General features: G+C 44.9%; 1 protein-coding gene and 1 long non-coding RNA gene across 5 annotated transcripts in view; both read left to right on the forward strand.

Annotated features, from left to right (window-relative positions):
- Window positions 1–5,636, forward strand: part of MAPK6 (mitogen-activated protein kinase 6) — a 30,926-nt gene extending 25,290 nt beyond the window's left edge. For all 4 annotated transcript variants that reach the window (XM_062000513.1, XM_062000514.1, XM_062000512.1 and 1 more), the window contains exons 4-6: window positions 1,666–1,830; window positions 2,431–2,632; window positions 3,252–5,636. In XM_062000513.1, coding sequence (XP_061856497.1) covers window positions 1,666–1,830; window positions 2,431–2,632; window positions 3,252–4,350 — 1,466 coding nt within the window. In that variant the 3' untranslated portion in view covers window positions 4,351–5,636. The remainder of the gene's footprint in view (window positions 1–1,665; window positions 1,831–2,430; window positions 2,633–3,251) is intronic.
- Window positions 5,637–7,483: 1,847 nt separating this feature from the next.
- On the forward strand, window positions 7,484–25,455 carry LOC133625711 (uncharacterized). The gene is made up of 3 exons (XR_009819027.1): window positions 7,484–7,743; window positions 18,213–18,282; window positions 22,276–25,455. It is a non-coding gene; the product is annotated as an uncharacterized LOC133625711 (long non-coding RNA).
- Window positions 25,456–25,693: the final 238 nt, after the last annotated feature.

Below are 25,693 nucleotides of genomic sequence, written 5' to 3' on the forward strand. Positions count from 1 at the left end.
CTAAGTGTTGGAGTAACTTCCCCAGTGTATTCAATTCTTGGCTGATAAGAGATAATATTAGGTTTCCATTGCATCAGCCCTTTCTACTGGAAAATAGCAAATAGTGGGAAAAAGTCTGCAGACTTTGGCATTCAGCAGAGATTACTTGCAACTGTAAGCTTTTTGGAGTTTTTTGAGTAACATTGGTATTTGCCAAAAGATTCTGAACAGAATTCTTTTGCAGTGTTGTTTGGAGGGCTTGATATGGTTAATTCACAGCTTCCTGTCTACTTCTGAGCCATCCCTTTGGAATCCAGTGTCTGGAAAGCTGATGGGAATGGGAAGGAAGAATGCAGATTAAAGTTACAGAATACCTGGGATGAGGGAGGGAAGGGAAATTGAGGCAGAGGATTTCAGTAACTGTTCCAAACAACTTCTCACATCCTGTCTTCTAAATAAAGTGATCATTTCACTTAGAAAGCTGATTAAGTTTTAGGGTGGAAATAATGAGACAGTAGAACCTGTTTTCCAGCAAATTACAGTCAGTGTAACATCTGATATTAAGGAATTTGTAGTAGTCTGAAGTAGGAGGACAAACCAGCTTTTTCAATCCAGCAAATAAGCTATCACGAGGCAGTACTGATTCATTTGGGGAGTGTAGGTCTGGGTCAGATTTTCTGTAGTGACTTTGCCTCAGCTTTTCTATAAATCATCTGGCAGATGTGTCATAGGATGTCCAGTGCAGACTGCTATGCAAACTGCTGACATGAACTAATGGCACACAGATTGAGATGGTACAATCTCTTTCTGGCCCTGCTTAGTTTTGACTTTTTAAGGTCACATGCATCAGTGTTGCTGATGGTTGCCCAGAGCTGCTTGGTGAAGGAGGGAGAGACTGGAAGGCAAATAATCCTATTCAGTTTTGTCTGCTAGTTGAATCTCTAGGGTGCTACATGCTGCTTGGAGCTGAACAATAAATTGAGGTAGACAAGTTGTATTTCTGGGTACTCCAACTATTCTGGTACTGAATATAGATGCTGTTCGTTATTCAGAATTGACCACCTGTATATGCATTTACAGTCCTTACCCGGGGAAGCTTCAGATAGTGTGCTGAAAGTATATTATCATTTCAGTCAGAACACAGTACTTTTTTCTAAACAAGATTACACTGCTTAACTGGCAGATGATTTTTGCCTTGCACCTGACAGTGATGCAGGGTTTCCAAGTAGAATATTAATATTGTGGCCTGTAAGATCTCTTGCTGAGCTAAACCACTGCTGTTTTTATTAATAAGGGCCATATAATTCAAAGTGAGGTCAAACACTGAATTAATTAGGTGGAAGAGTTGAAAGGGGAGGAGCACAGTATATAGTATATAGCAAAAAGATAGAGTATTGCTGTAGAGTGCTTCATCCGTGGTGACAACATCCTTGCAAAAGCTTAAGGTTAGGTCGCTTTGTCTGTGTGTAGCAGCTCTGTAATTCTTCATACGCCACAGCGTTTTTGAGAGCCCTCCAGATTTATTATCATTCAAATTTAGAACTTCAGCCTTCCTCTGTGGTAGGAGATAATAGTCTTCTACCGAAAATAGCTTCTCAGAGCACAGAATTTTGACATGCCTTTCGTGTATGGGGATCAGAAGTGTTCAAATTGAAATGACAGCTTGTGTTTTCTCTTGGTGCTTAGGTGCACATGAACTTGAACAGATGCAGTTGATTCTAGAATCAATTCCTGTTGTACACGAGGAGGACCGTCAGGAGCTTCTCAATGTAATTCCAGTTTACATTAGAAACGATATGACTGAGCCACACAAACCTTTAACTCAGTTGCTTCCAGGCATCAGTCCTGAAGGTAAGTAATTCAGAGTACTCCCTGTATTTCAAAGTCATCAAATAGTGAGCAGCTTTCCAGTGCATGTGTGTGAACCTGTGCATTCTCTGAAGGATTATCTTCTGCTGCAGTAAACCAAATTTTGTATGCGTGATGGCTATGTGGTCATCTCTGGAGTAGAACAGTGAATCGCTGCTGGACCTGTTTGCACAGGAATTGCTCTATTTTGGGACAATGGCCTTCTAAATATAAGGGAGCACTGGACTGGAGTCAGTAGAAACCAACTGTCTTTCAAGTGTTTCTAGAAGGAAGTCCCCCAGCCAAACTGACAGCGATGTCTCCCAGTAGCCACTGATGAATTACCAGTCCAGTTTGAAGCATCCTGTCTCTTAGTATTTTTTTCCATCTTTAACTTAAATTACTGTTAACTTTTTATTTGACCTCTCTTCTTCTAGCTTTCCTGTGGCTGCCAGGTACATATTTGGCAGTATACTGTCAGTAGCTTACATTTGACATGTGGCTACTTTTAAGAAAATGCACACCTCTAGAGCAATGCACTACATTTTAATCATAAATTCTAGATGTCAAAAATGAGCTTTTTCTCCCACTCATTCTCTGCAGCGCTGGACTTTCTGGAGCAAATTTTGACATTTAGTCCCATGGATCGATTGACAGCAGAAGAAGCTTTATCCCATCCTTACATGAGCATTTATTCCTTTCCAACGGATGAGCCTATTTCAAGTCATCCTTTTCACATTGAAGATGAGGTTGATGATATTCTGCTGATGGATGAAAGTCACAGCCATATCTATAATTGGGAAAGGTAAATCTGTCATTTACTGTGGTATGTAATGGAGCTGAATGGTTGTGTGCTTGAAGTAATGTTGCTTCATGGGAATAATTTCCTTTTCGGATTGTTTCTTCTTCTAAAGTTGACCTGAGAATAAACTTCTCCCTTACAGGCAGTGCATTGTCACTTGGTTTCTAATTCGTTGGACTGACTTGGATATGCTGATGCATTCCTGAGATACACCCAGGACTCTAGCATCTAAAGTTAATCTCTCCATTACTTTTTTCTTCCTAAAAATATTTCCCTAAAAAATAAACCTTAAGACAATTACATTTAAAACTCTCTTCATTTATCCATTGCTTAACCTGTATAATGGAGATTTAAGGTAATTGTTCAAAGTCTGACACACACACTTTAAGGAAGAGTTCTGTAAATGGAGTGAGCTAATGCACCTAATTCTGAACTTAAATCTTCCAGATGTGCATTTGAGGATTGCTTTATTCCAGATTAAATTAAAAACCTGGGAGAGATACTCAGTTGGATTGAGGAAAGACTTTGTGTTATTCTGTAAGGGACTTTCTGAACCTGACTGTCTCTGTCTTGGGAGCTAGAAGACTGGTTTTTATCTGCTAACACTTACATTGTTTTACAGATACCATGAAAGTCAGTTTTCAGACCATGACTGGCCTATTCATAATAACTACGAAGCTGATGAAGTTCAGCGTGATCCAAGGGCTCTTTCCGACGTCACTGATGAGGAGGAAGTGCAAGTAGATCCTCGCAAATATTTGGATGGAGACCGTGAAAAGTATCTGGAGGATCCTGCCTTTGACACCCACTTCTCTACTGAGCCTTGCTGGCAGTATTCAGATCACCATGAAAACAAGTATTGTGATCTGGAATGTAGTCACACTTGTAATTACAAAATGAGATCATCTTCATACCTAGATAATTTAGTTTGGCGAGACAGTGAAGTTAACCATTACTATGAGCCCAAGCTTATTATAGATCTTTCGAACTGGAAGGAGCAGAGCAAAGAAAAGTCTGATAAGAAAGGCAAGTCTAAATGTGAAAAGAACGGATTGGTGAAAGCTCAGATAGCACTTGAGGAAGCATCACAGCAACTGGTTGAAAAAGAAAGGGAGAAGAATCAAGGATTTGACTTTGATTCATTTATAGCAGAAACCATTCAGCTTAGTTTACAACACGAATCTACTGATGTTGATAAATTAAATGACTTGAATAGCTCAGTGTCTCAAATAGAGTTGAAAGGATTAATATCGAAGTCGGTAAGCAGAGAGAAGCAGGAGAAAGGAATGGCTAATTTGGCACAGTTAGAAGCTTTGTACCAAACTTCTTGGGACAGTCAGTTGGTGAGTAGCGGGGAGGAGTGCTTCCTCATAAACCAGTTTTGTTGTGAAGTAAGGAAAGATGAACAGGTTGAAAAAGAAATTACCTACACCAGTTACTTGGACAAATTTTTTAGTAAGAAAGAAGATGCTGAAATGCTAGAACCTGAGCCAGTAGAAGAGGGGAAGCTTGGGGAGAAGGAAAGAGAAGAGAGCTTTCTCAGTAACAGTGGAGAACTCCTCTTCAACAAGCAGCTTGAGGCTATAGGTATTCCTCAGTTTCACAGTCCTGTTGGTTCGCCACTGAAGTCAATACAGGCCACGTTAACGCCTTCTGCTATGAAATCATCTCCCCAAATCCCCCACAAAACATACAGCAGCATTCTGAAACATCTAAATTGAAACACTCAGCAGACATTTCTTTTATATTCATGAGATGCGTTTGTCTTTTTTTATTACTAGCATAAGTAATTTTTTTTACTTGAATCAGACGGTGTAATTTTGGTATGGATTTCATTAGTTTTCTGTTTACCATTGTTTTTACAATCCAGAATTACTTTCTATACGTGGGTTAGTTTAGTTTTTAAACTGGCATGTCGTTTGCACACAAAATTAAAGAATAGAGCAAAATAATGCAAAATGCGGGAGGTAACAAAAAATGCACTAAACCAAGTAAAAAACCCATTCTCTCAGTATAACAGTGTCCATGTTTTGCAGAAAAAGAACCTTGCCTTGAAATTTACACAGTGAGACTGTACATAATTGCATGAAAATATCTATTTTTCCCAGACCATTTTTTCCATTCATGTGTATTTTAGAGTTTTTCATACTGTACACATTTCTTAGACACATGATACCAGCAGCAACTGAAATGAATGCAGAATTTGGTACGCATGTGTTATCTACCTCAAGGTAACAGCAGTATGTGGCAAAACATTAACCACCCATAGTGCTTCTCATTATGCACTTCTATTTAGCCAGCATTATTGTAGTAGCTACTCTTCTTGAAAGTCATTCAATATTTATAAATGTTCTGGTATGCATTCTTTATAGTGAAGTGTTAATATGCAGCACTTTTATTTATTTTAGCAAATAAGTATATTTCTGTAATTATAGAAAGTCAACTTAATTTTTGAGTTACTTTTCGGATAAGAGTTTTTGTTTAGCACTATGGTTTTATTGCCTACATAGCTGGATATATAATTAACATCAGCTTATTCTGAGGCTATCCAATATGGGTTTTTTTTAATTATGTTTATTTTCTAGTTTTCATTTCAAGTAAAGCACTCACTGTGTATAGGAATTTGTAATTGGAGGTGCTTGATCTCTACAAAATAAATTAGGAATTGCTTTATTATCAAATGCTCCTAGAAGTCTTAATTGTGTTCATTTTTAAAGAATTTTGTAATGTTAGTCGTGTGCATGGAAATAATTAAGGTACATTACTGTAGGTTAAAGTTCTATATGGTGAGACATTTTGTTTTTACTGTATGTTTTTACTGAATGATTCCTGTCCCGCTCCCAACCCCCCTCGAAAGCAAGCATGAATAAAATTAGGTTAAATATAGCATGTAGCATCTCGGTCTTCTGACAATTTGTTTTACCTTCTGATTTTTTTGAAATACTGGATGTATCATTGGCTCCCCTGTTAAAAATCAAAAACAAATAAAAACATGGCCAGCAAAAAATGACTGTTGTTTTTTTGATGCTGTGTAGAAGGAAAGAGGAAGAGTTGCTGCTGCAATGCAGCTGCCTGTGTGCTGAGGGCAGCCCTACTCACCTGCACCGTGCTCAGGGAAGCAGGAGAAGTTGCTTTGCTCTCTACAAGTGCTACTGCTGGGGGTGCAGCGCCCTAGAAGGAGGCCCTAGAAGTGCATTCTGTCCCAGTGCCTATGGCCTGCTTTTGTTGTGCAAATACTTGTCTTTCAGAGTATAAGTATCATTACTGGACAGAATGGTGTTGAAGTGGAAAAGCTGCTGTGCAGCCTTCATGTTGCTGGCAACCTGGAGTGAAGGTAATCGTGCAGGTCCCTCAGCCAAGAGCCTGGCTGGAGCACTTTCACAAGGAGACTGCAGGAGCAGGTACTTCCTCTCAGCTGTTTCAAAATGTGCAGATTGGATCCCTGTTGCAGCAAGCCCTAAGAACAGGATCTGTTTCTCTTCTGATTGCTCCTGTCAGAACCATTACTGAGGCAGCTAGTTAGCTGTGCTGTAAAGCTACCTCTTCTGGCAAACTACTGCCACTTTTTCCATTACAGTGTCTTAGTTCCTCCAAATGTTTCCATCCCTCCTCCCCTGCTCCTCTAGCAGGTAGCATGGCTGCAACTTGCCTAAACCAACGAGCTGCCCTTTCAACATGGTGGAAAATAGGCATGTGGGGAAATGACAGACACTGTTATGCCCTTGGGCATGCTCTGTGAATGTGTGTGTAGCCACATCAGTTGGTGCATATGGGGCTGGGGAGAGGAGGAAAGGGTTTGCTTGCCCTCTCTACTAGGCGAGGAACTGCGGAAGACTGAGATGGGATGAGGCAAGGAGGGTAAGTGCTTGGAAACCAGGAACAAGAATTCAGTTTCAGAATACATCTTGTGCAAATGAAGAGGGTTTTGTTTGGGTTTCTTTTTGTTTTATTTTAAGAACACCCATGAAACTCAACAGTGCTTAAGAAGCTTGGAGTAGCAGAAAGGGAACATTTTGTGCACACAGATGAAGGGGAGAGTCAAGTGTCAAGCTGAAACCCGGTGTAGTGCTTCACTACCTTGGACTTCTAGAAGTTCTAGGGGAGCAACATTGCCCAGGCACCAAGTGCTGGCTGCAGCCCACTGCTCTGTAACAGGCTCCATCCAAGGACCGTGGGAAGGTAGAGCCAGGCAGCCTGACATACTAAATCTGATACCCTGTGTGGAGATGATTAAAGGAAGTAGAAATGCTTCATAAGGACCATGTAAAGTAAAATGTACTGCTGGAAAGTGAATATAGTCTGTGTGATGTGGGGTTCTCCCTTGGCAAGCCACAAGAGTCCTGTATTGGGAGAGCAGGGTGCAGGGTTCCACAGGGTGTTCCTGTTGGATGGCAAAGGGGTTTCTGTCCCACACTAGTCAGCCATGCCATGTCCCTGCAAGAGAAAAAGAGGACAGTTAAATGTGTAGCCCTTTGTGACCTAGCAACTGAATTGTCTTTAAAAACAAATTATGGAGGAGTCTTAAATTGTAAACCAGATAAAGGGACCACTATTCCGTGCTGAGGTGCTTGCCAAGTAAAATGGAACACCCTTATTTAGCGTGGGCAGGAGAACCAGGGAAGTGCTTATGCCCCTGTACTTGGCACTAGTGAGGCCACGTCTCAAATACTCTGTCCACTTCTGGGTCCCTCACTACAAGAAGGACATTGAGGTGCTGGAGCATGTCCAGAGACGCGTAACTAAGCTGGTGAAGGGTCTAGAGAACAAGTCTTATGAGGGAGGGAGCAGCTGAGGGAACTGGGGGGTGTTTAGTCTGGAGGAGGCTGAGAGGAAGCATGATCGCTCTCTACAAGTACCTGAAAGGAGGCTGTAGTGAGGTGGGGGTTGGTCTCGTTTCCCAAGTAACAGGTGATAGGACAAGAAGAAATAGGCTCAAGTTGCACCAGGGAGGTTTAGATTGAAGATTAGGAAGAACTTTTTTTCACCAGGAGGGTTGTAAACACCAGAACTGGCTGCCCAGGGAGGTGATGGAATCTCTATCCCTGGAGATACTGAAAAGCCACGTAGATGAGGTGCTGAGGGACGTGGTTCATTGATGGACTTGGCAGTGTGAGGTGAGTGGTTTGACTCAATGATCTTAAAGGTCTTTTCCAACCAAACAATTCTATGATTCTGTTTAACAAAAAAGCAAATAAGGAATAAGGATGCTAACCAGCTTTTAAAAATACCTTGTCTTCTCTACATGGCCTTTGGTTCAAAGGCAGCATTTCAAATGATATCTAACAAGAACTTCAGCTAGAAGAGGTGATATTTACCAGGACAGAGCATTTTACAGACACTGTCATCATAAATCTAACAATTGCAAACTGCTGCAATGCTGAACAGTTTGTTCTGGTCAGGAGTTCTCGGTCATGGTCAGTTAACTTTCTCACAATTGTGTTTAATTTTAATTAAATAAGAGTTGCTATATATAACTTCAGCTATTTGTATAAGCCTTTGCCCACACTGCTGCTCGTAATATGATTGCAGCATGAGTAGTGGGTTTCAGCTGGCCTTTGCCTTGAGCACAGCTGGCCTGCCCGGGCTAGACGTTGCCACTGGGTTCTGCAGCACAGCCGTGCCCTGGGGCCACAGAGCAGGCAATCCCTGCCCGCATCTGCCCTGCTCAGCAGCACACCCCCCAGCTGCAGCTGCACCCCCCAGCCTGCTCCCTGCAGATACATCTGCATGCCTTGATTTACTTGGTGTTCCTGACACCTTGCTAATTGTTCTTTCTCTGCTGTGGACATTCTTAGAAGTATGCCTGGTACATACAGTTAAAGCCTTGCTAAGCTCTCACTTTGGTCTGGCTTATTGCCTGGAGGCATTAGTTTATCAACAGGTTCTAATGCCCTTTTTTCAGAGACTTCCTCCAGGAGAGTTTTTCTTCCATATAGGACTAATGTTGCTCTGGAGCTATTTTTGCTGTTTCTTTTGTCTCCTTGTAAACTCTGCGAGTTTTTCCAAGGGTGCACTTTCATCCCTACTCTAAGACATGTGTGCTACAAAACACAGAGAACTGTTACTTAGGGTCCTGAGGGATTCAGTGACAGTGGTGCAGATTATTTCTGGTTATCAATAGAGAGGAAAAGCATCCTTGAACTGAATCTGCTCTCACGAGTCTTCTTTCCTATATTTATACTCATGTTGTTTTTCCATTGCTGAGATTTGAAATTGCTTGTCAAGACTTCAGTTAGGTTTTACACACAATTGAACAGTAGACTGTCCTCATTCCTCCAAAGATGCAATCCTGAGCAATGGCAGCCCTGGACCAATTTGTTCCTTCTTCCTTGGATTATTTCAGTGCTTACAAAATGATGCAAATTCTTGTTGGTTGTTCTGCCACTGTTTGCGTCAGACTTGAGCTCAACAACCTGGGAAGTAATGCTGCAGGGTACTTAGTAACAAGCAAATAATCCAGCTCAGGGCTGGCACCCAGCACTCCTGGGCTTCCATTCCAGGGTCACTATATTTAAAATGGTTATCTGCTTACTGCAAGTGCTATTTGAGAACTCCTTAAAATATTGACTGTTGAAAAGTTCAATGACTTCTTTTGCCCGAGAATTAGCATTGCTGATAAAGGTCATTTACATGCACCAGGCCACACACAGAGGGAGCTCTGCCCCAGTAGCCCATGTGGACATGGTGATAGCTGGATATGGCCATGCTCTGCAAATAGCTGTGTCAATAGCTGGCAACAGTCTCATCATGTCATTGGCTTTCCTCTGGAATCTATTGCACCCTGACTGCAAAGCAGCCCTTCTATAGTCAGCTCTGATAATAGAGTTCCTCTTCTAATCTAAGTGCTATAGTCTATTGCAGCCAAAATGACTTTTAACCTTTATGTCAGCCAGCCTGGATGGTATGTGTGGTATGAAATATGAAAATGTGCTTTCTGCAGTTGGTGTGGGACAGGGAACTCACGGCTAGTCTGGATTCAGAGCCAGCCATGCCATCGCCTCTCCCAGCCCGCTCAGCCTCCGTGCCTTTGGTTCCCTTGTGGACAAAAGGAAGGTGCTGTGCTGTGGCTGCCCACAGAGCACGGGCAGCATGGCAGGGCTCCTGCTTGGGCAAGGGCTTCGGTGCCGCCGCGGGCCGGGTGTCCCTTGTGTCCCCCGGCATGGAGCCGGGCTCTATAGAAAGGGACGGGGGGAAGGACTTCTTCTGCATGAGTGGGGGAAGTGGGTTAATCTACCCTGACTGATAACATGCTCAATTGGTATTTCATTACTGAATTGGTGGCTGATGGTTTGATTTTAAATATTAACAATTGTTTCCTAACTGGTAGAGGCTGTTGTGTTTTGTCCTCATTTGACATAGTTCCACGTCACCTGTGTCTTCACTTTTGATCTTTCCAAATTTCTTCTGTCTTCTGGTTTAGGTTTATTACGTTCTTCTAGTAAACATTTATGGCTGAGTAGAGTCCAAGGCAAAAGGGTGATCTTCTGCCTGCTTGGGTGAAAATCGCTGGCCACTCTAAGAATAGATACTAGGCCTAATACAGGCTTTACTTTATACCTTAATTTTGACATGTTCCTCAAGCCATACCCCAAGAATCTGGTGCTCTGCATCGTGGAAGGTTCTTTGCCACACTAATCCCACTGTGGCTGGTGCAAGGTAAGTACGGACATAGCCATCTTTCAGCGTTGTCATCTCCACAGCATCTTCTCCAAAAGATGTCTCCACACCACAGGTGTAGCCAGGGTAGAGATTCTGCTTTACGAGATGGTTGATCCTTAGACGCACTTTTAGATTGCAGCTCAGGCTTCAGCTATGAGTGCTCCAAACCTGGACTCTGACAATAAAATGACATTTTCTAGTTCTCATTCTTAAGGCTGCCATTCAGACTGGATTAGAGTTCAAACCTCCAGTGCTGGAGGCTCTAGAGAAGCAGCTTCCATTTTATCACTTTTAATCATTTAAAGCCATAGACCTGAATAACTGAATGACAGGTTTATTGTGACTTCTCTGTTTGTTTTGAAGTAGATTTAAACAGTACAACTCTCAAAATAGCTGGATAGCTAGCAGAGACATTTTTAAAGCCTATGATTAAGAAAACAGATGGGTTTGGGTTTTATTTTGTATTATGTCTGCCTCAGATTAGGGTTTTTTGCTAATGCTACTGAGTCTCTTAGAAAATTTGATCTTGACATATACTGAAATATTAAGTTACTTCTACATACTAAGCTATCTTTGGATCCTTACATATGATAGTTCACTGATTTTCCATTATTATTTTCTTGTTATGCAGAGAGACCCTCTACTGTTTCAAGTCTCTCTGTTTTACATCACAGCCTATGAAACAGCAAAGTGCCAATCTATACAAGCTATTGGAGTTTATATCTGGCATTTATATCTGTATTTCTATTGACCTTGCTGACTGTATCACTTCAAGTACAGCATCAGTTTCTGGTGGGACGGGGTACAAAACCTCCCCATGACTGGCTTAGGGACCTGTATGGGCTGAGAATATTCATCATCCAAGACACAGGAAATTTGAGAGTAAAGCAAAGCCTGAAAGTCTGAGTGGAGCCATGAAAAGCTGGGCAGCCACCGAGCAGCTCACAAGTGGCAGCTGCCAAAAATTCACTACTAGCTAAGAAAAGCGTGAAAGAGCCTGGCTGTCCATGGCTCCTGGATAGTTTACCAGTATTTTGCATTGTTTTTCTTGTCCTGCTAAAAGCATGATTCTGTCAACAGTGAAGCAAGTTTTTTGGTTCTTCAGACATCATGTAGCAAAACACAAAAACACAGAGTTTATTGAGCGATTTAGTGGCTGAGTGAACTCAAAATGACTCTGTGTGAAGTGGGCAGTGGGCTGTGGTGGGGGTTTGGGGCCAGCAGAAGTACCAATGTGTCAGCAGAGAGGAGCCAGACATGACCAGGGGAGAGTCCAGCTCATCCTCCCAAATGCTGGTGCAGCCCAGGGAGGAGATTTCCATCCTGCCTGCCAGGAATTACAGTCTGCATTGGCATAGACAGGAGGAAAAATATGATGGGAAACAGGGTGATTAAAATAACCCCAGTGAAAACAGGCTGCTGGTGACAGAGTGGGGCTGCAGGGCTGGCTGGCTGCGGAGGGCTGCCAGGAGCAGGGAGGCTCTCACACAGGGGCTGTTTGGGGGAAAACACCCAGCTTTCACATGTCTCTAGGCCCACATCAACACCCTGAGGCAGAGGCAGCACAGCTCTGCTGGCAACAGGCTGGCGTCTTGTCTTCCCCAAAATGTGGCTGGTGATGGCTGTTTATACAAACGTATTCACTTACGTCTCTCAACACCTGCCTTCTCTCTTTGGATCGGCTGAAGGTCATAAACCACTCCCTGCAACACACCAGCCTGGCATCCAGTGTAACTGATAGCACTCCACAGTGCTGCCAAGCAGCAAACTGAAGCCCTGGCTGTCACTGGGGAGCTGTATTTCTCTCAGCTGATCGCAGCCCGCTCGCCGAGCTGTGATCCATGGCTTCCTTCCAGCCTAAGACAAAATGAAAACCAAACGGCATTTTTCCCTTGCTAACTGACTCTTCCTTTCAGGGGCTGACAGCAGCAGTTACCGGTGTGAATTTACAGCACGGATGGCAGGTCCCTGCAGACAAGGGAGCTGGTTCCCGTCGCCAGCAGCCAGTGTGTGGGCTCTCAGAGGTTTTTGCTACAGCTGGCAACGGGCTGCTGACCAGTGCTTGGTCAGTTCATCCAGTCCCTCACACACCCTGCTCCTTTGTGACTGGGGAGAGCTTGGGTGCCTGAGGTTGGCGTCAGCCTGGGAGAATGGAATGGACTCATGCAATGGCTGAAGTCCCAGTCTCCAGCACATGCTCAGAAACAAGCATGAACTCGGCCTTAACCCCATAATTTATGAGTTCATTGAGCCATTAAAAAATGCATACTAAACTCTCTGAGGCTAAACCAGACTGGTTTATTCTTTAAGAGAAAACTGAAGTTGCTGTTTTCCATGAGTCCAAACTGCTATCCACTTACTTACCTTTCATGGTCAAATTGAATCTGCTCTGTGTGTTAGAAGATGTCAATGCAGTGCAGAATGAAATGCAGAATAGTCTGTGGGTGAGGACCCCATCACCAGTTTTCACTAGCTTGTAATACAGTACAATGGGCTGGGTAACATAGAACGATGCTCAGTCCTTTGCTCTTCTCCCAGTTGGGTGTCACAGCTACACAAGTGTTGTTGCAGTGTGCTGTGGCCTTTCAACAATGGAAGGAAAGCTCAGTAGAGGGTGAGCTCCCCCAGGCTCTGCCCAGCACCGTGCATGTCCCACAGCAGTGAAGTTGGCCCCCGCTGGGTTTACCTGGTTTATCTACAAGTTATTTTTCTCATCAGCATTGCAGATGATTTGGGTCATAGAATCACAGAATGGTAGGGGTTGGAAAGGACCTTTAGAGATCATCTAGTCCAACCCCTCTGCAGAAGCAGGTTCACCTAGATCAGGTAACACAGGAACATGTCCAGGCGGGTCTTGACCTCCAAGGAAGGAGACTCCACACCCTCTCTGGGCAGCCTGTGCCAGGGCTCCCTCACCTGAACAGTGAAATAGTTTTTTCTTATGTATAAGTGGAACTTTCTGTGTTCCAGCTTCATCCCATTACCCCTAGTTTTTCCTGTAGCTTTTCCTTCTCTTCTTGCATGCTCAAATAATAAGACAGATTTCCTCTCCAGGTCCATAAAGTAGTCAAAATGCTACACTCATCCATGAACATCCCAGATGTTCACATATCACTTGACTTTTAAGAAAAATGAGAAGTAATAGAAGGTGATGGCGTGCTTAAAGTGAAATAATTAGCTGGAGTTAGTGACCTAGCTGCCTTGGGAACTCAGGCTGTTCCCTGGAGGAGGGAGATGCCCAGCTCCTTTAACAATCAACCCCAGTGCAATTTTTTCCCAAGCAGAAACGAAAATATATACTTTTAAGTTCATCTTCACTGTTGCAAGTTTTAACATGAATTTTGCCTCTATGGGCAGTATCAAAGGACAGTTGGCTTCAAACCTGTGTATCTGGAGCTGAGGAGCCCCTGTAGAGCAGGGAAGAGAGGAGGATACTGTGGCGGGAGCCCAGAAAACTGTTCAAATTCAGGTTAGTTTTAAAATATTTGGTGCTAGAAATCTTGCCAGGCACCACTCTAATCCAATTTACAGTGTCTGACTCAAGCGAAGTATGAGAAGAATTTGCTTAAGCATGGTGGGGTGTTGGACAAGCAGGCAGGGCAGCCAGCTAGCCCCAGGCCCCCCATCCCCTGGGCCTGCAGAGGGCTCAGGCAGCCTGGGGCTGCCCTGCACAGGCACCCTGCACACCACCAGCGAGGACAGCAGCAGCAAGTCAGCAGCAGACCACCTTGGTCCTTCGCACCAGTTCCTTAAAAGACTCATGAAGCTGTTGTAAAAACCAGGTCGGAAACCCCACTGGTCTGTGTGTCAGGGCATCTCACTGCCATCTCACTGCCATCTCACTGCCATCTTACTGCCATCTCACTGCCATCTCACTGCCATCTTACTGCCCTCTCACTGCCATCTTACTGCCATCTCACTGCCACACGCCTCCCCAGCCCCAACCCCAACCTAGTTGAGCTCACAGAAATTTGGAAATGAGATTGTTTTCAAAGAGTTTAAGCCATCTTGGCTTCCTGGTGGGGAAAGAAATGCTCAGATGTTAATTGCTCAAATGTTAATTGCTTTGCTCAGATGTTAATTGCTTTCCTCCTGCACCCCTAAGAAATTTGTGTGTTGTCTTTTGACTTTACAGCAGGGTAAATGGAAGATGTAGGAGTTAAGCTTCACCCTGCCACAGCATGGTGCTGGCTGGGGTGGGTCAAACTGGGCTCCACTAGATGCTGGGCTTGGAGTCACCTTGCAAGAAGCCCTTAGGTAAGGAGAAAAAGTCATTTACAGTTTTAGCTCACTATTTGTCCCTGAAACCTATGCAAGGTCCTGGCCATTTATAGAAACTAACAAAGCATGTCATCTGAATATGGAGCAGTTGCAGGGAGAATTGAAGCAGTGATGGTGATTAAAGGTAGCGTCAGGGTAAGAAAGCAGTGGGAGCTCAGCAGGGTTCCTTTCAGAGAGCAAGGTGTCAGGGAGGGTGTCGTTGGCAGAGGCGGCACATCCCACCTGGAGATGGTGAGGCTGCTGGGCCATGCTGGGGCTGGCCGGCCTTGGCAGTGGTGAAGGAGCGGGGCTTGCAGGGCCGCATGCTGTGAGGCTGGAGCAAGGCCTGGCTAGGGCTGCCCAGCCACGGGGACAGTGTGAATGGTGGCTGGTGCCCTGTGGCATGCTGTGCCCAGCCAAGGGGGCAATAGGGAGGGCACAGCAGTGCCCACATCTCTGCCTGTGCTCTCAGAGCTGCTTGGCATTCCCTGGGACTCCTGTGGCCTGGCTCTGGTATTGGGGCCCATGGGGTTCCCTCCCCCAGGTGCAGCAGCAAGTGTGTTGGGGAGCACAGAGCCGGGATGCACAGCTGGCTGCCCCAGCCAAGTGTCTCCGCACTGTCATGGTGGTGTTCACCAAGACTACTCTCTACTCTTCCTACCATGTTTCTGTGCCTCTTCCCAGGGCTCTGCCGCACATGGCTGCTGCTCCTGCCATTCCCCTGGGCTGAGGAGTGCTCCTGATCTCGCTTTCAGAGACAACATGGAGGCTGAAAAAGAGACATAAGGTTTGGTTCAGACTTCTGCTCTTTACCAGGACAGCATTTATGACTTGGGCTAACAGAGAGGTCTCAGAGATGGCATCATCACTGTGAGCCGGGATCTTCCACTTCTCTGGTTTGGAAGTTTCTCACACTGGGAAGCTGAGATGGGACCAGCATCCAGCTGTTGCTTATGAACTTGTTTGCCACAGCAGTGCTGGAGGCCCACATGTATTGCTGGAGTTGGCCACCACAGCCCCTCTGTGAGGGCAGAGGCTGCCTTCCCAGAGAGATGCACAGCAATGCTGTGATGAAGTTTTAACACGCAGACCCCACCTGCACTCACAGTCCAGTGACAGAGGTCAGTGCAGTCTTATCCCAGGCAGCCCAGTGACACAGGGTGGTGCAGTCTTATCCCAGCCTTGTGGAAAAGCAGCTTGTTCTGGCATACAGCAGGAAATAAACCTTGCCACATCCATGGCAGGGCTGCGTGAGCTGGCCCCAGGGCCAACTTCTGCAGTCACACAGGTGAGCATCCAAAGTGGTTCAACTGCCACAGTGCAGTTGGATGTGTCTTTAACAGCCACCATCACCATCTTTCCTTCCTTCCCTGAATGGGAGGGCTTGAGGAATCATAAATCTATTAAAAAGCATATTGCATGAATGCCGAGGTAAGTCATTTGATTTTGTCACACAGTCACTTCCAGTTAATGCTTTTATTTTAATTTCTGAGGATGATGCTGCAATCCCTGGGGTGATGTCAGGAGTGTTCCCACTCGCTGGACAGCCTGGACTTTGGGAGGTTGGCTGGGCACTGCTGAGCTGCTGTCTCTGCTGTGTTGGCAACACATCCAGAGCATTGCAAATGAAAATTTCCAAACATGAAGGCAACACTGAGGGAAAGGAAAATTTCCCTCCAGCAAAGTATTCTGCTATTATCAGGTCAGTTTGGAGTGAAAGCAAAAAGGATTTCATGACCAGCTTGTTGAGGCTCTGATTATAAAGTGCAGCCTGAATGCACCATGTCTGAACCAACCCCTCCCCCTGCCCAAACCTTAAGCCAAAGGATTTAAACAAGCCTTTACGTAATATGGTTTTAGTGTTTCCAGTAGAAATAGGTGTTCTAAATATAAATGATTTACAGATAAAATAGGCTTATATAAAATGCCTTTACATTTATATAACGTTACACTGGCATTGCACCCAATGCCTCCATCAGCTACGAGCCCAGCGGGCTGTGGGACTGTGCTGGCAGGGCTGCCAAGATCATCAGGGGAATGGAACATCATCCTTACGAGGAAAAGCTGTGAGGCCTGAGGATGTTTAGCTTACATAACAGAAGACTGAGGGGAGACCTCATCAACACTTACTAATACCTAAAGGGTGGAGACCAGGAGGATGGGGCAACACTGTTTTCTGTAGTGTCCAGCAACAGGACAAGGGGTAATGGACAAAAGCTGAAACACAGGAAGTTTTCCTTAAACACAAGGAAAAATTTTACTGTGAGGCTGAGGGAGCCATGGCACAGGCTGCCCAGGGAGGGTGTGAAGTCTCCTTCTCTGGAGGTTTTCAAAACCCACCTGGATGTATTCCTGTGTGACCTGATCCAGGAGAACCTGCTTCAGCAGGGGGTTGGACTAGGTGATCTCTAGGCTTCCCTTGCAACCTCAACCATTCTGTGATGCTATGATTCTATGATTCTATCTGCAGTCATGGACACATCCCTGTCCTGTACCCAGCCCACCAACCACTGCCCCTCCAGGGACAGGGCCTGATGGAAGAGACATACTTGGGTTGGTACTTCTCATGTTTGACTCCCTTCTCCCCGCCAGGTGGTCACCCACAGCGGCAGTCGCAGGATGCTCCCATGATGTTCCTGTTCATGACAGTGGGGGCAAGTCTTGGTTCCTAGCAGCAGTGCCAGGGCTGTGGTGATCATCCAGGCTCAGTATCTGGATGCTGCAAACACTGTCCCTTGGGGTCAACTGCTTTGAGGGCAAAGAAAGGTTCTGAACAGAGACCTGAAACTCTTTGTCCCGATGTGCCTACAGGGATGCCTGTGCATGTATATATAATGTGTATTTATACATACATATGACATAGTAAAAGAGCTGCCTGCCTCCAGTCTGGAGTTTGCAGCGTGGCCTCAGGCAGTGGGTTCTTCCTTGCCAGCAACCAGGCAGAGGTTGCCATCACACCAAAGGCTGCCTGAACAATACAAGCTTTTAAACTAAACATCTCCCTCACCACAGAGCATGCTACTGAAGGGTGAGCCCTCCTTTGCGATGCCCCTCCTCCGTGGCCAGCTTCACCAGGACTGGGGTTGATCAAAGCCGCTGTGCTTCTCATTCAACCCAGCAGTGCATCAGCAGCTGTGGCAGTGGCCACATACAAAGCTAGCGACAATTAGCTTGGAACTGGTGTCTTCTGGGAAGAAAACAATGGTTGCTGTGTTACAGCCTTTACACATTGAAAAGGTACTCAGTCAAATCCTGGACAACAGCCTTCAGTGCATCACACCAACCATGTGCTCTTAGGAGAAGGACGGATTACTAAGTGTTTTTAGCTACTGATGTGTGCAACACATGCATAGAATTATATATAAATACAGAGAGATATGAAGAGATATGCACATTTTGTTTATACACACATTTTTCATACATATGAGAAACAAGGATGCATTTTGCAGCTACAATGTATTTTTACAACAGACCAGTATGATTTATGTCTCTTTGCCATTAACATTTCCATTCAAATAATGCCTTATCTACGCCCACACAGGAGAAGCTCTTTTGACAATGTGAGAAGATGTTTTTTATTGTGAAGCCAGAACTGTCAGCAGCCTCTATTATTTCTGGTGGGACTGTCAGTTCTCTAAGTAACATGACTTCATTTTTAATCCAGGTCTGTTGGAAGGTACTTGATCCATCCTGCTTTCGTCAATCAGGCAAGGCAAACTGGCCATAAAGAAGTGGTATGTGTGAACTCTGGAAATGTCTTCTGCCCTTTCCAGCTTGGTCTGTGCTCTGTTTTTCATAAAGGCCTGATTTGGTGGTGAATTACAGGGAAAATGAGCCATCCATCTTTGTGTCCACTGCCCTCACTTCTGCTGGGGGAGTCGCTCCCTGCAGGCACATGGAGAACACTGGGTCAAACAGCACTTGGGCATCTTCTACAGCTGGGCCTGCAGCAATTCATTAGTCACTTCCTTTTTGGAAATCAGTAGTCATTTGTAGTACAGGACCTTCTGAACCCTGAAAGAAGCCATTCACAGATAAAAAGAAAACAAACAACAAACAAACAAACAGGCCTACAAAGTGGTCAGAATGTTTTTTACCTCCCAGCACTGGGACAACCCGAGTAGCACTGCGGTGGCCACACTCAGGCCTCAGCTGCACCTTCAGACAGTGCTGGGGTGCAGCAGCTTTTGATATTAATGGTTGTTGTAAGTGCACAGGAGGCGCTTTGGAGAGCTTGAACAGGAGGTGTCTGTGTAAGATGTGGCTATGTGAAGAGCAGCACAGTGGCATGAGCTGCAGAGATCACCTTTTGCTCAGGCCACCGACTGCATGGCTGTGTTGAGCAGGCATTTTGGAGCAGACTGGCTGCCATGGCAGGTCCCTCTCCTCTTCTCTTTTCTCTGGGGAGGCTGTACAATGTGTTTTGCAGCTTCCGAGGAGGGCTCACAGGCCTTTTAGCCAAATAACCTTGACACAATATTCTTAAGCTCAGAGTTTACTTTACCTTTTAACAGCTTTTGTCTCTGTGGCATGTTCCACAGCCTGCCACTGGCTTCCAGGCATTTACCTCCCCATATGAGCTGCCATGGCTGATGCACCCGTGCATCTCTGCCACTGGAGATGCCCATGTGCCTGGGACAGTGCGGTGAACAGTGTTATCCTGAAGGCTCTTTAAAGCACAGCCGAGCCTCTGCCAGCTGCCTGCAGCAGTGCCAGGGTGCAATCCTCTGATGAAACTCGCCAGCCAGTCTAATTCTAGCCCACGGCACAGCTTCATGTGTATCCTTAGCTTACAGAAAGAGGCTTAGTGTGCCTTATTGTTCTGGCGAGGGCTATAGATGGCACTGAGGCTATACTTGATGTGAGGGGTAGGTGCCTGAACCTTTCTCCCAACAGCCCAGAACTGGGTGAGCCAGTAGTGTCCCAGGGAAAGTGTGCATCACAGTCAGGAGGAACTAGCTCAGAGAGGGAGGGTGAGCTCTCCTTTACCCCCAGGATGAAACCTCTTCCTTGCCAAAAACACCTATGTTCCCCATGGCAGATTGCTATGGGGAGCTCAGGAAAATCCCCTGGGTTAGCAGACAGACAGGTTGGGTGCGGCTGGAGCTGCTGGAGCGGGCAAAGCCACAGCCTGTCATCAACATGGTGCTGAGTGTATGGAGTTTGCTCCTTCACGAGGAGAAACAGATAGAAAGAAGATAGAGCGGCATAAGCCACTGCAGTGATAATGGAATGGGAACCACCTTCAAGTTATAATAGAGTACTAATACTCTATATTAGTACTGAAAAATTCCCAGTGGAAGCAAGGTAGATAGTTATCGTGAGAGAAATAAATACACTCTGGTGTGTAATCAGGGCCACAGAGAAACCTTCCCTCCCCTGTAAATGCCACATAATGTGCCAAAAGCAAGTGCAGAGTAAAACTCAGTTTGCTCTTCACACAGTGAACCGCTGACTCCCGGGTAAGGCAGCAAAACATGGCGAAACCATGACCCTTGGTCCAAAGGCTTGGTATTGACATTGCTATTTAACCCCAGGGCTCCTTTGCCAGATGCCACACACTGTAGCAGCCAGGGAGGTATAAACCCTGCTGCCAAATGTGACGGGGCTGAAAGACATGCTAAAAAACTCTGTAGCTGCAGAGGGGGCTGCAAAGCAGTTACATCCCCTGAGCCTCCATGGGGATGGCGTGATCTCAACAACAAAAAAATTGTTACATTACATGTATAATATATAACATTATATACACACACGTGACAGTATTATATGTAAAATAACTTTGTATTATATATGCACTATTATATATATGTATTTAACATAAACACACCTATATGTATATACACACATTGTATATATATATACATATTGTATAACATCTATATATACCCATACACGTATAACATCTGTATCTACCTCTCTATTAAAACTAAATACAGATACATGTATAACATGCCTATGTGTCTGTGTACAGATATATATGTATATGAATATAGAATCTATTCTGTGTTTGTATAGAATTGGATATAGAATTATGTATAGAATATTTAGATATATACATATCCACATTCCCACTCCACAAGCCTTGACTGTTCAATGCCACAAATGTCCAGCACATGTCTAGTCACACTTCCAGCTGTAGATGTCACTTGTCTGTCTGGGATAAAAAGGTAGCCTGAAGTGCCATGCTTGCAAACACACAGCAAGGTCTTTCTCTACTAGGATTTGTGCTTAAAATTCATTAAGGAAACTAAATTTTGGCTACAGTGAATGGCCCACAAAAACTAAGCTGTCACTAAAACCCCACCCTTCCCCTTCTGCTGTTTTGCTGTATTTCTGAGCTGGTCATTAATGTGCTGCTGCATTTTTCCAGTAAGTTTAAAAAAAAAAGTCAAGAAAAATACTAGAAGAACTTTGTTTATTTTTCCTATTTAGAAGCTGGGTGATGGGGTGCTCAACATGCAGACGTATGTAAGACTTACGCGCCACACTCACTAAAATTTAAGCCAACTTAAGCAGCAGCTCCTGGCAGCAGCCCTTGGCAGCCTCAGTCCATGTGGGTCAGCACGATTTCTTTGGACATCTCAGAGACTCTGGTTGTGGCCTTCTTTTGGCAGCTGTGTGAGCACTGCTGAGTGATAGCTCGGGTTACTTAGCACACTTTTCCTGCTGTGCTGTATTAGTTTATTTTTAACGCTGTGCTCCTTCCTAGCCATCTTTCTATTCCACACCCCTGAACTTTAAAGAAAGAGGTACCTATTTGCTGCAGAAAGACAGGGTGCTGGAGGAGCAGGACAGGCAGTAGCTGTAGGGCTGGTTTGAGGGTTTCCCTCAACACTCTACAAGAAGCGTGCATGAAACCAAGCTAGGACAACAACTCTGGTGAGCTCAAGTCAGAAAGATGCCATCCTACCCTGCATCCATCATGAAATCATCAAAGCCCCAGTATAGTTCCTACATTTCTGTTACTTTCCCAAGGAGTTAACCTGTTGGTGCTGGTCTCTCCACTCATACCTATCCATATGTGTGTATAGACACATTGAATATGTATGGGTAGGTGTGTGCATATACATAAATATCATGTCTACATGGACATATATGCGTATATATATATATATAAAATATATACATGTAAATATATTACAAGTTTACATGCATATACATGCATACCTATATACATACATATCTGTAAATGCATGTTATAAAAATATTTAATGTATATATACATGGGTATGTCAGTATGTTTTTTTATATATATATGATTTTTATATATATATATATATATATATACACACACACATATATAAAACACCTTTGCAGTCCTTGCATCCAGGCAGGAAGCACAGACATGGTGATTAAGCTCTGGATTTAACACCTAAAACTGCAGATGGTAGATGGGAAAAAAGTCATCATTTTACTGGCAAAAACATTCAGGTGAGTACTTTTGCAGGCACAAACCCAGCCCATTATCGACTGCTTGGTGGCCAGGTAGCAAATGGCTGAGAGAGGATTGTGTGTTGCTAAGGAGGGTGTTACTGAATTCATGCTTCTGGGAAGCTGAGCAACATTTCTGAGCTAGATAGACATCTCCTTGGAGAAGAAGGCGGCTGAAGACAGAGCTGACCCTTGTTAAGCAAGTAAATACTATCTGGTTTTGCATACTTCTGTTAAAGCAATAGCATAAAGCACTGAGAACCACCACTGGAAAGCTGACAACCTCTGTTTTTCAGTGCAGAAAACATGCCAGCCTGCTTGGGCAATGTGGGACACCTTTAGGAGATGCAAGACAAAAGACAAAATGAAGCTACACGCTAGTGCCTTGTAGCTGGTGTGGTGAGGGGTGGCCACCATGCTCTGCTGGCCATGCTACTCTGAGCTCCAGGCATCGCCAGCTCAGGAGCAAAGCTGGCAGAAGACTGTGCCTTGATCTGCAGACAAGATGGTGTCTTGCGCACCAAAGGGCAACGCTTGCTCTTGCCCAGCTCAACTTGCTTCTCCATCAGCAGGCGGCAGTCCCAGCTTGCTCCTAGCAGAGGGCACACGCTCCAGACTTACACACTGGCCTGAGTTTGCTGGGCAGCAGCAACAGAAACAGGCAAAAAGCACAAACAGCAACAGCCTCAGCTTGTGTTTGACTCCGACTGTTTTGGTAGTTTCTCCTGAATGAGGAGATGAGGAGCTCCATACTGCCTGGAGCAGATCCCTTACTGACTCCCAGGAGCATCAGCACCAGCAGAGCTCAAATGGTTGGACCCTTTACCAGCTTTGCCCTGGAGGCATCTGGAGATGTACCTCTGATGGGGCCTCCTGCACTATGTGACCTTGATCTCCCATTCTTTGAAGATATAACTAAGGAATTTAGATTTAAATTAATCTTTTGGCACCATCAGGTTCAGGACTTCCACTCTGAAGACTCATGAGCTGCATTAGGATTAAATCCCATCAAGAACAGCAATGCCTTTGCCGCTGGCTGCTCATTCAGCTCCCAGCACCCCCGCTGTCACAATGGCCAGTGCAGTGCCGGGGCTCCCACGGCTCAGAGGGCTCAGTGCCACCAAGCAGCCCGATGGAGCTGGACTCAACAAGAGCATGGGGCTGAATGGCCTCGGGAAGTATCTTCCAACCTATTTCCCTCCGGTTCTGCTACCAAAAGCAACCTCATGGAAATAACAGCAAACTGAAAACTGCTGAGGATAGTTGGATCTCCTGTCTTCTGCTGTCCTCTGCTGTTGTTTCTGTGTAATGTGGTCACGAATAAGACTTTCTTCCATCCCTATCAGGAGTAAAAGTGACAGAGAAAATGCACAAGAAAAGAATCACTTTCTAGTAAATTCTTTGGCATACATTAAGAACTGGGATTTGCAGAGGTTTTACTTGGACTTTTGCACCTCTCTGGCTGAAGTCCATTGGGAGCTGCAAGCCCAGCCATGCCCACCACAGGCCAGAACCACCACAGCCACTTTGCAGCTGCTTAAAAGCAGCATCAAAAAAGAAATGCAGACAAACCCACACATAGCAGTTCAGCACATAGCTGAACTGAAACCTCTTGAACTTTGGGAAGAATGTCTCAGGATTTGGGTGCAGATTTGTGCCTGAACTTTGTGCCTCTCAGCCGTCTCAAACACACAGTTTAAACTCTTCAGTAATCTCTGATCTTTCAGGGTTAATGATCAGATGCAACTTTGAAGCTGCTGAACTCGTGAACCAGGATGTGTTGGGAAAAGCTGAGGCATGTAAAGATTAGCCCTTTCTCAGGAGAAGAGTGTTAGCTGAAGTGAAAGGGAGGGTTTGCATTTGGTGGGCATTCTGCCGTTGGGAGTGATGCCAAAGTCCTGCTCATCTGTGGCAGCCCCTGTGCTTGAAGGAGCTCAAGCAGCTGTTCCCACTTTGGTTTCTCCATGCTCATACAGTGCTTTGAAATCAGCTTTGGGCATTAATCTGTGGCTGCTGTGTTGTGGTATGCAGGCTGGGGGTTTTTTTTAGTTTGTTTCAGTTCAAACGAGATGAAGCCCAATCATTTATTACATCTTTTCTGCAAAGCATCCCTCTTCCCTGCCTGCAACCCAGAAGCCAAGCCTGGGAGGAGGCAAGCAAGGGGCAGCTCTGCAATGCCCACCCTGGGATGCATGACTGTGCCCATTCCCACCCCCCTGGGCTGTGTGGCCGTGCCCATTCCCACTCCCCTGGGCTGCTCCAGCCCAACACTGCTGGGCTATGGCTGGCAGCTCCCACTCAATGCCAGGGCAAACCCTGCTCTGATTCATTTGCCCCTCACTCCTCCCAGGCACAGAAAGTATGTCTCAAATTACTTCAATTTTACATATTATTAGCATATTACTCAGTATTAAAACATAAGCAGAGCAGCTCCAATGGGATGCAAGATGTCCTTGTGTGAAAATTCATTTCTAGAAGAGATACATTTGAAAACTGTGTACTTCTCCAGAAGAAGAGATTTTCTTCCCATTTCTCTCCGGTATATTTTTAAGCTGAATTGCCTAAAATTTTAAAGGAATAATCTTTTCAAAGCCATACTTGACCTGGCATCATGCCCATCCTGTTGCCTCCTCAGCAAATCTGGATTTCACCATGAAGTAACCTAAATAAGAAGGGTAGTACATTTGAGAAAACACTCATATAAATTGAGATTGATGTATTAAACGCCTGTATCTTCTTCCTGCCACCCTAGTGCAGCCGTCACGCTTTGGTCAGGCTTTTATGATGATTCATAGGTAGATATGTAAGTTAGGGTATGGAAGCTTGCTTATTAAAACTTACAATATTAGTTAGAAAATTGCACATACAGTTTTATGAAAACTGCTAGTCTTGTAAGCCCACAGAGCTAATAGAAAGACACAGCTATTTCTTGTAACATAACTATTGCTTAGCACTGATAGTTTCCAGACTGGTATGTACCTAAACGAAGTTACTATTGCTTAGCATTGATAGTTTCAAGACTGATATGTATCTAAAGAAAATTATTATGGCAAAGCTATTACATTAGTTCTACAATTGAACATTTGGACATTGTATACCACTGATAATTACAAGGCTTGCTCAGCCCTAAACAAAACTGTTATCTGGGATGGCAGAGATTTTAGACCAGTTTTCATCCTGTCCAAGGACCCAGGAGTAAAGATTCATCACAAGGAAATTTTGGGTCTTAATCCGGATTAACAGCAATCCCTAATGACCACTGAAGGAAGCAAGAGGACACCAAAAGAAACATGACGGAGGCGTAACTTGAGTGGACCAGGACGGTACTACGGGTGGGCCCTTTCCTGGAAATGTGATGAATATTCATGTTTGTTGTAAATACAAGCTGAAAATCCAATGGCTGAGGTGGGCACGTTTGGTAAACAAATCCCCCGTGTTCCCCAGCACTGCAATAAAGAATACCCGCTTAATAGTCACATTGGCTATTGAGTCCTGATTGGCTTCTTCACGGCATCAATGGGGCTTTGATGTTCTCCTCCCAAAAGCGCCGAAGGAAAGGCACGCATCCAGTCTGGCTGGGGACGCCCTGGCACTCGTGGGCTTCTCTCACATCTCAAGGGCTGTTCAAACGCAGCGTTTCTTCCTTTAAACGCAGCTTCTTCCCGCGGCAGAGGGCGCAGCTGCAGCCCCTCACACGGGCGGGTTTGGAGGGGT

The sequence above is a fragment of the Colius striatus genome, chromosome 7 (assembly GCF_028858725.1).
Source record: "Colius striatus isolate bColStr4 chromosome 7, bColStr4.1.hap1, whole genome shotgun sequence".
Classification (NCBI taxonomy): domain Eukaryota; kingdom Metazoa; phylum Chordata; class Aves; order Coliiformes; family Coliidae; genus Colius; species Colius striatus.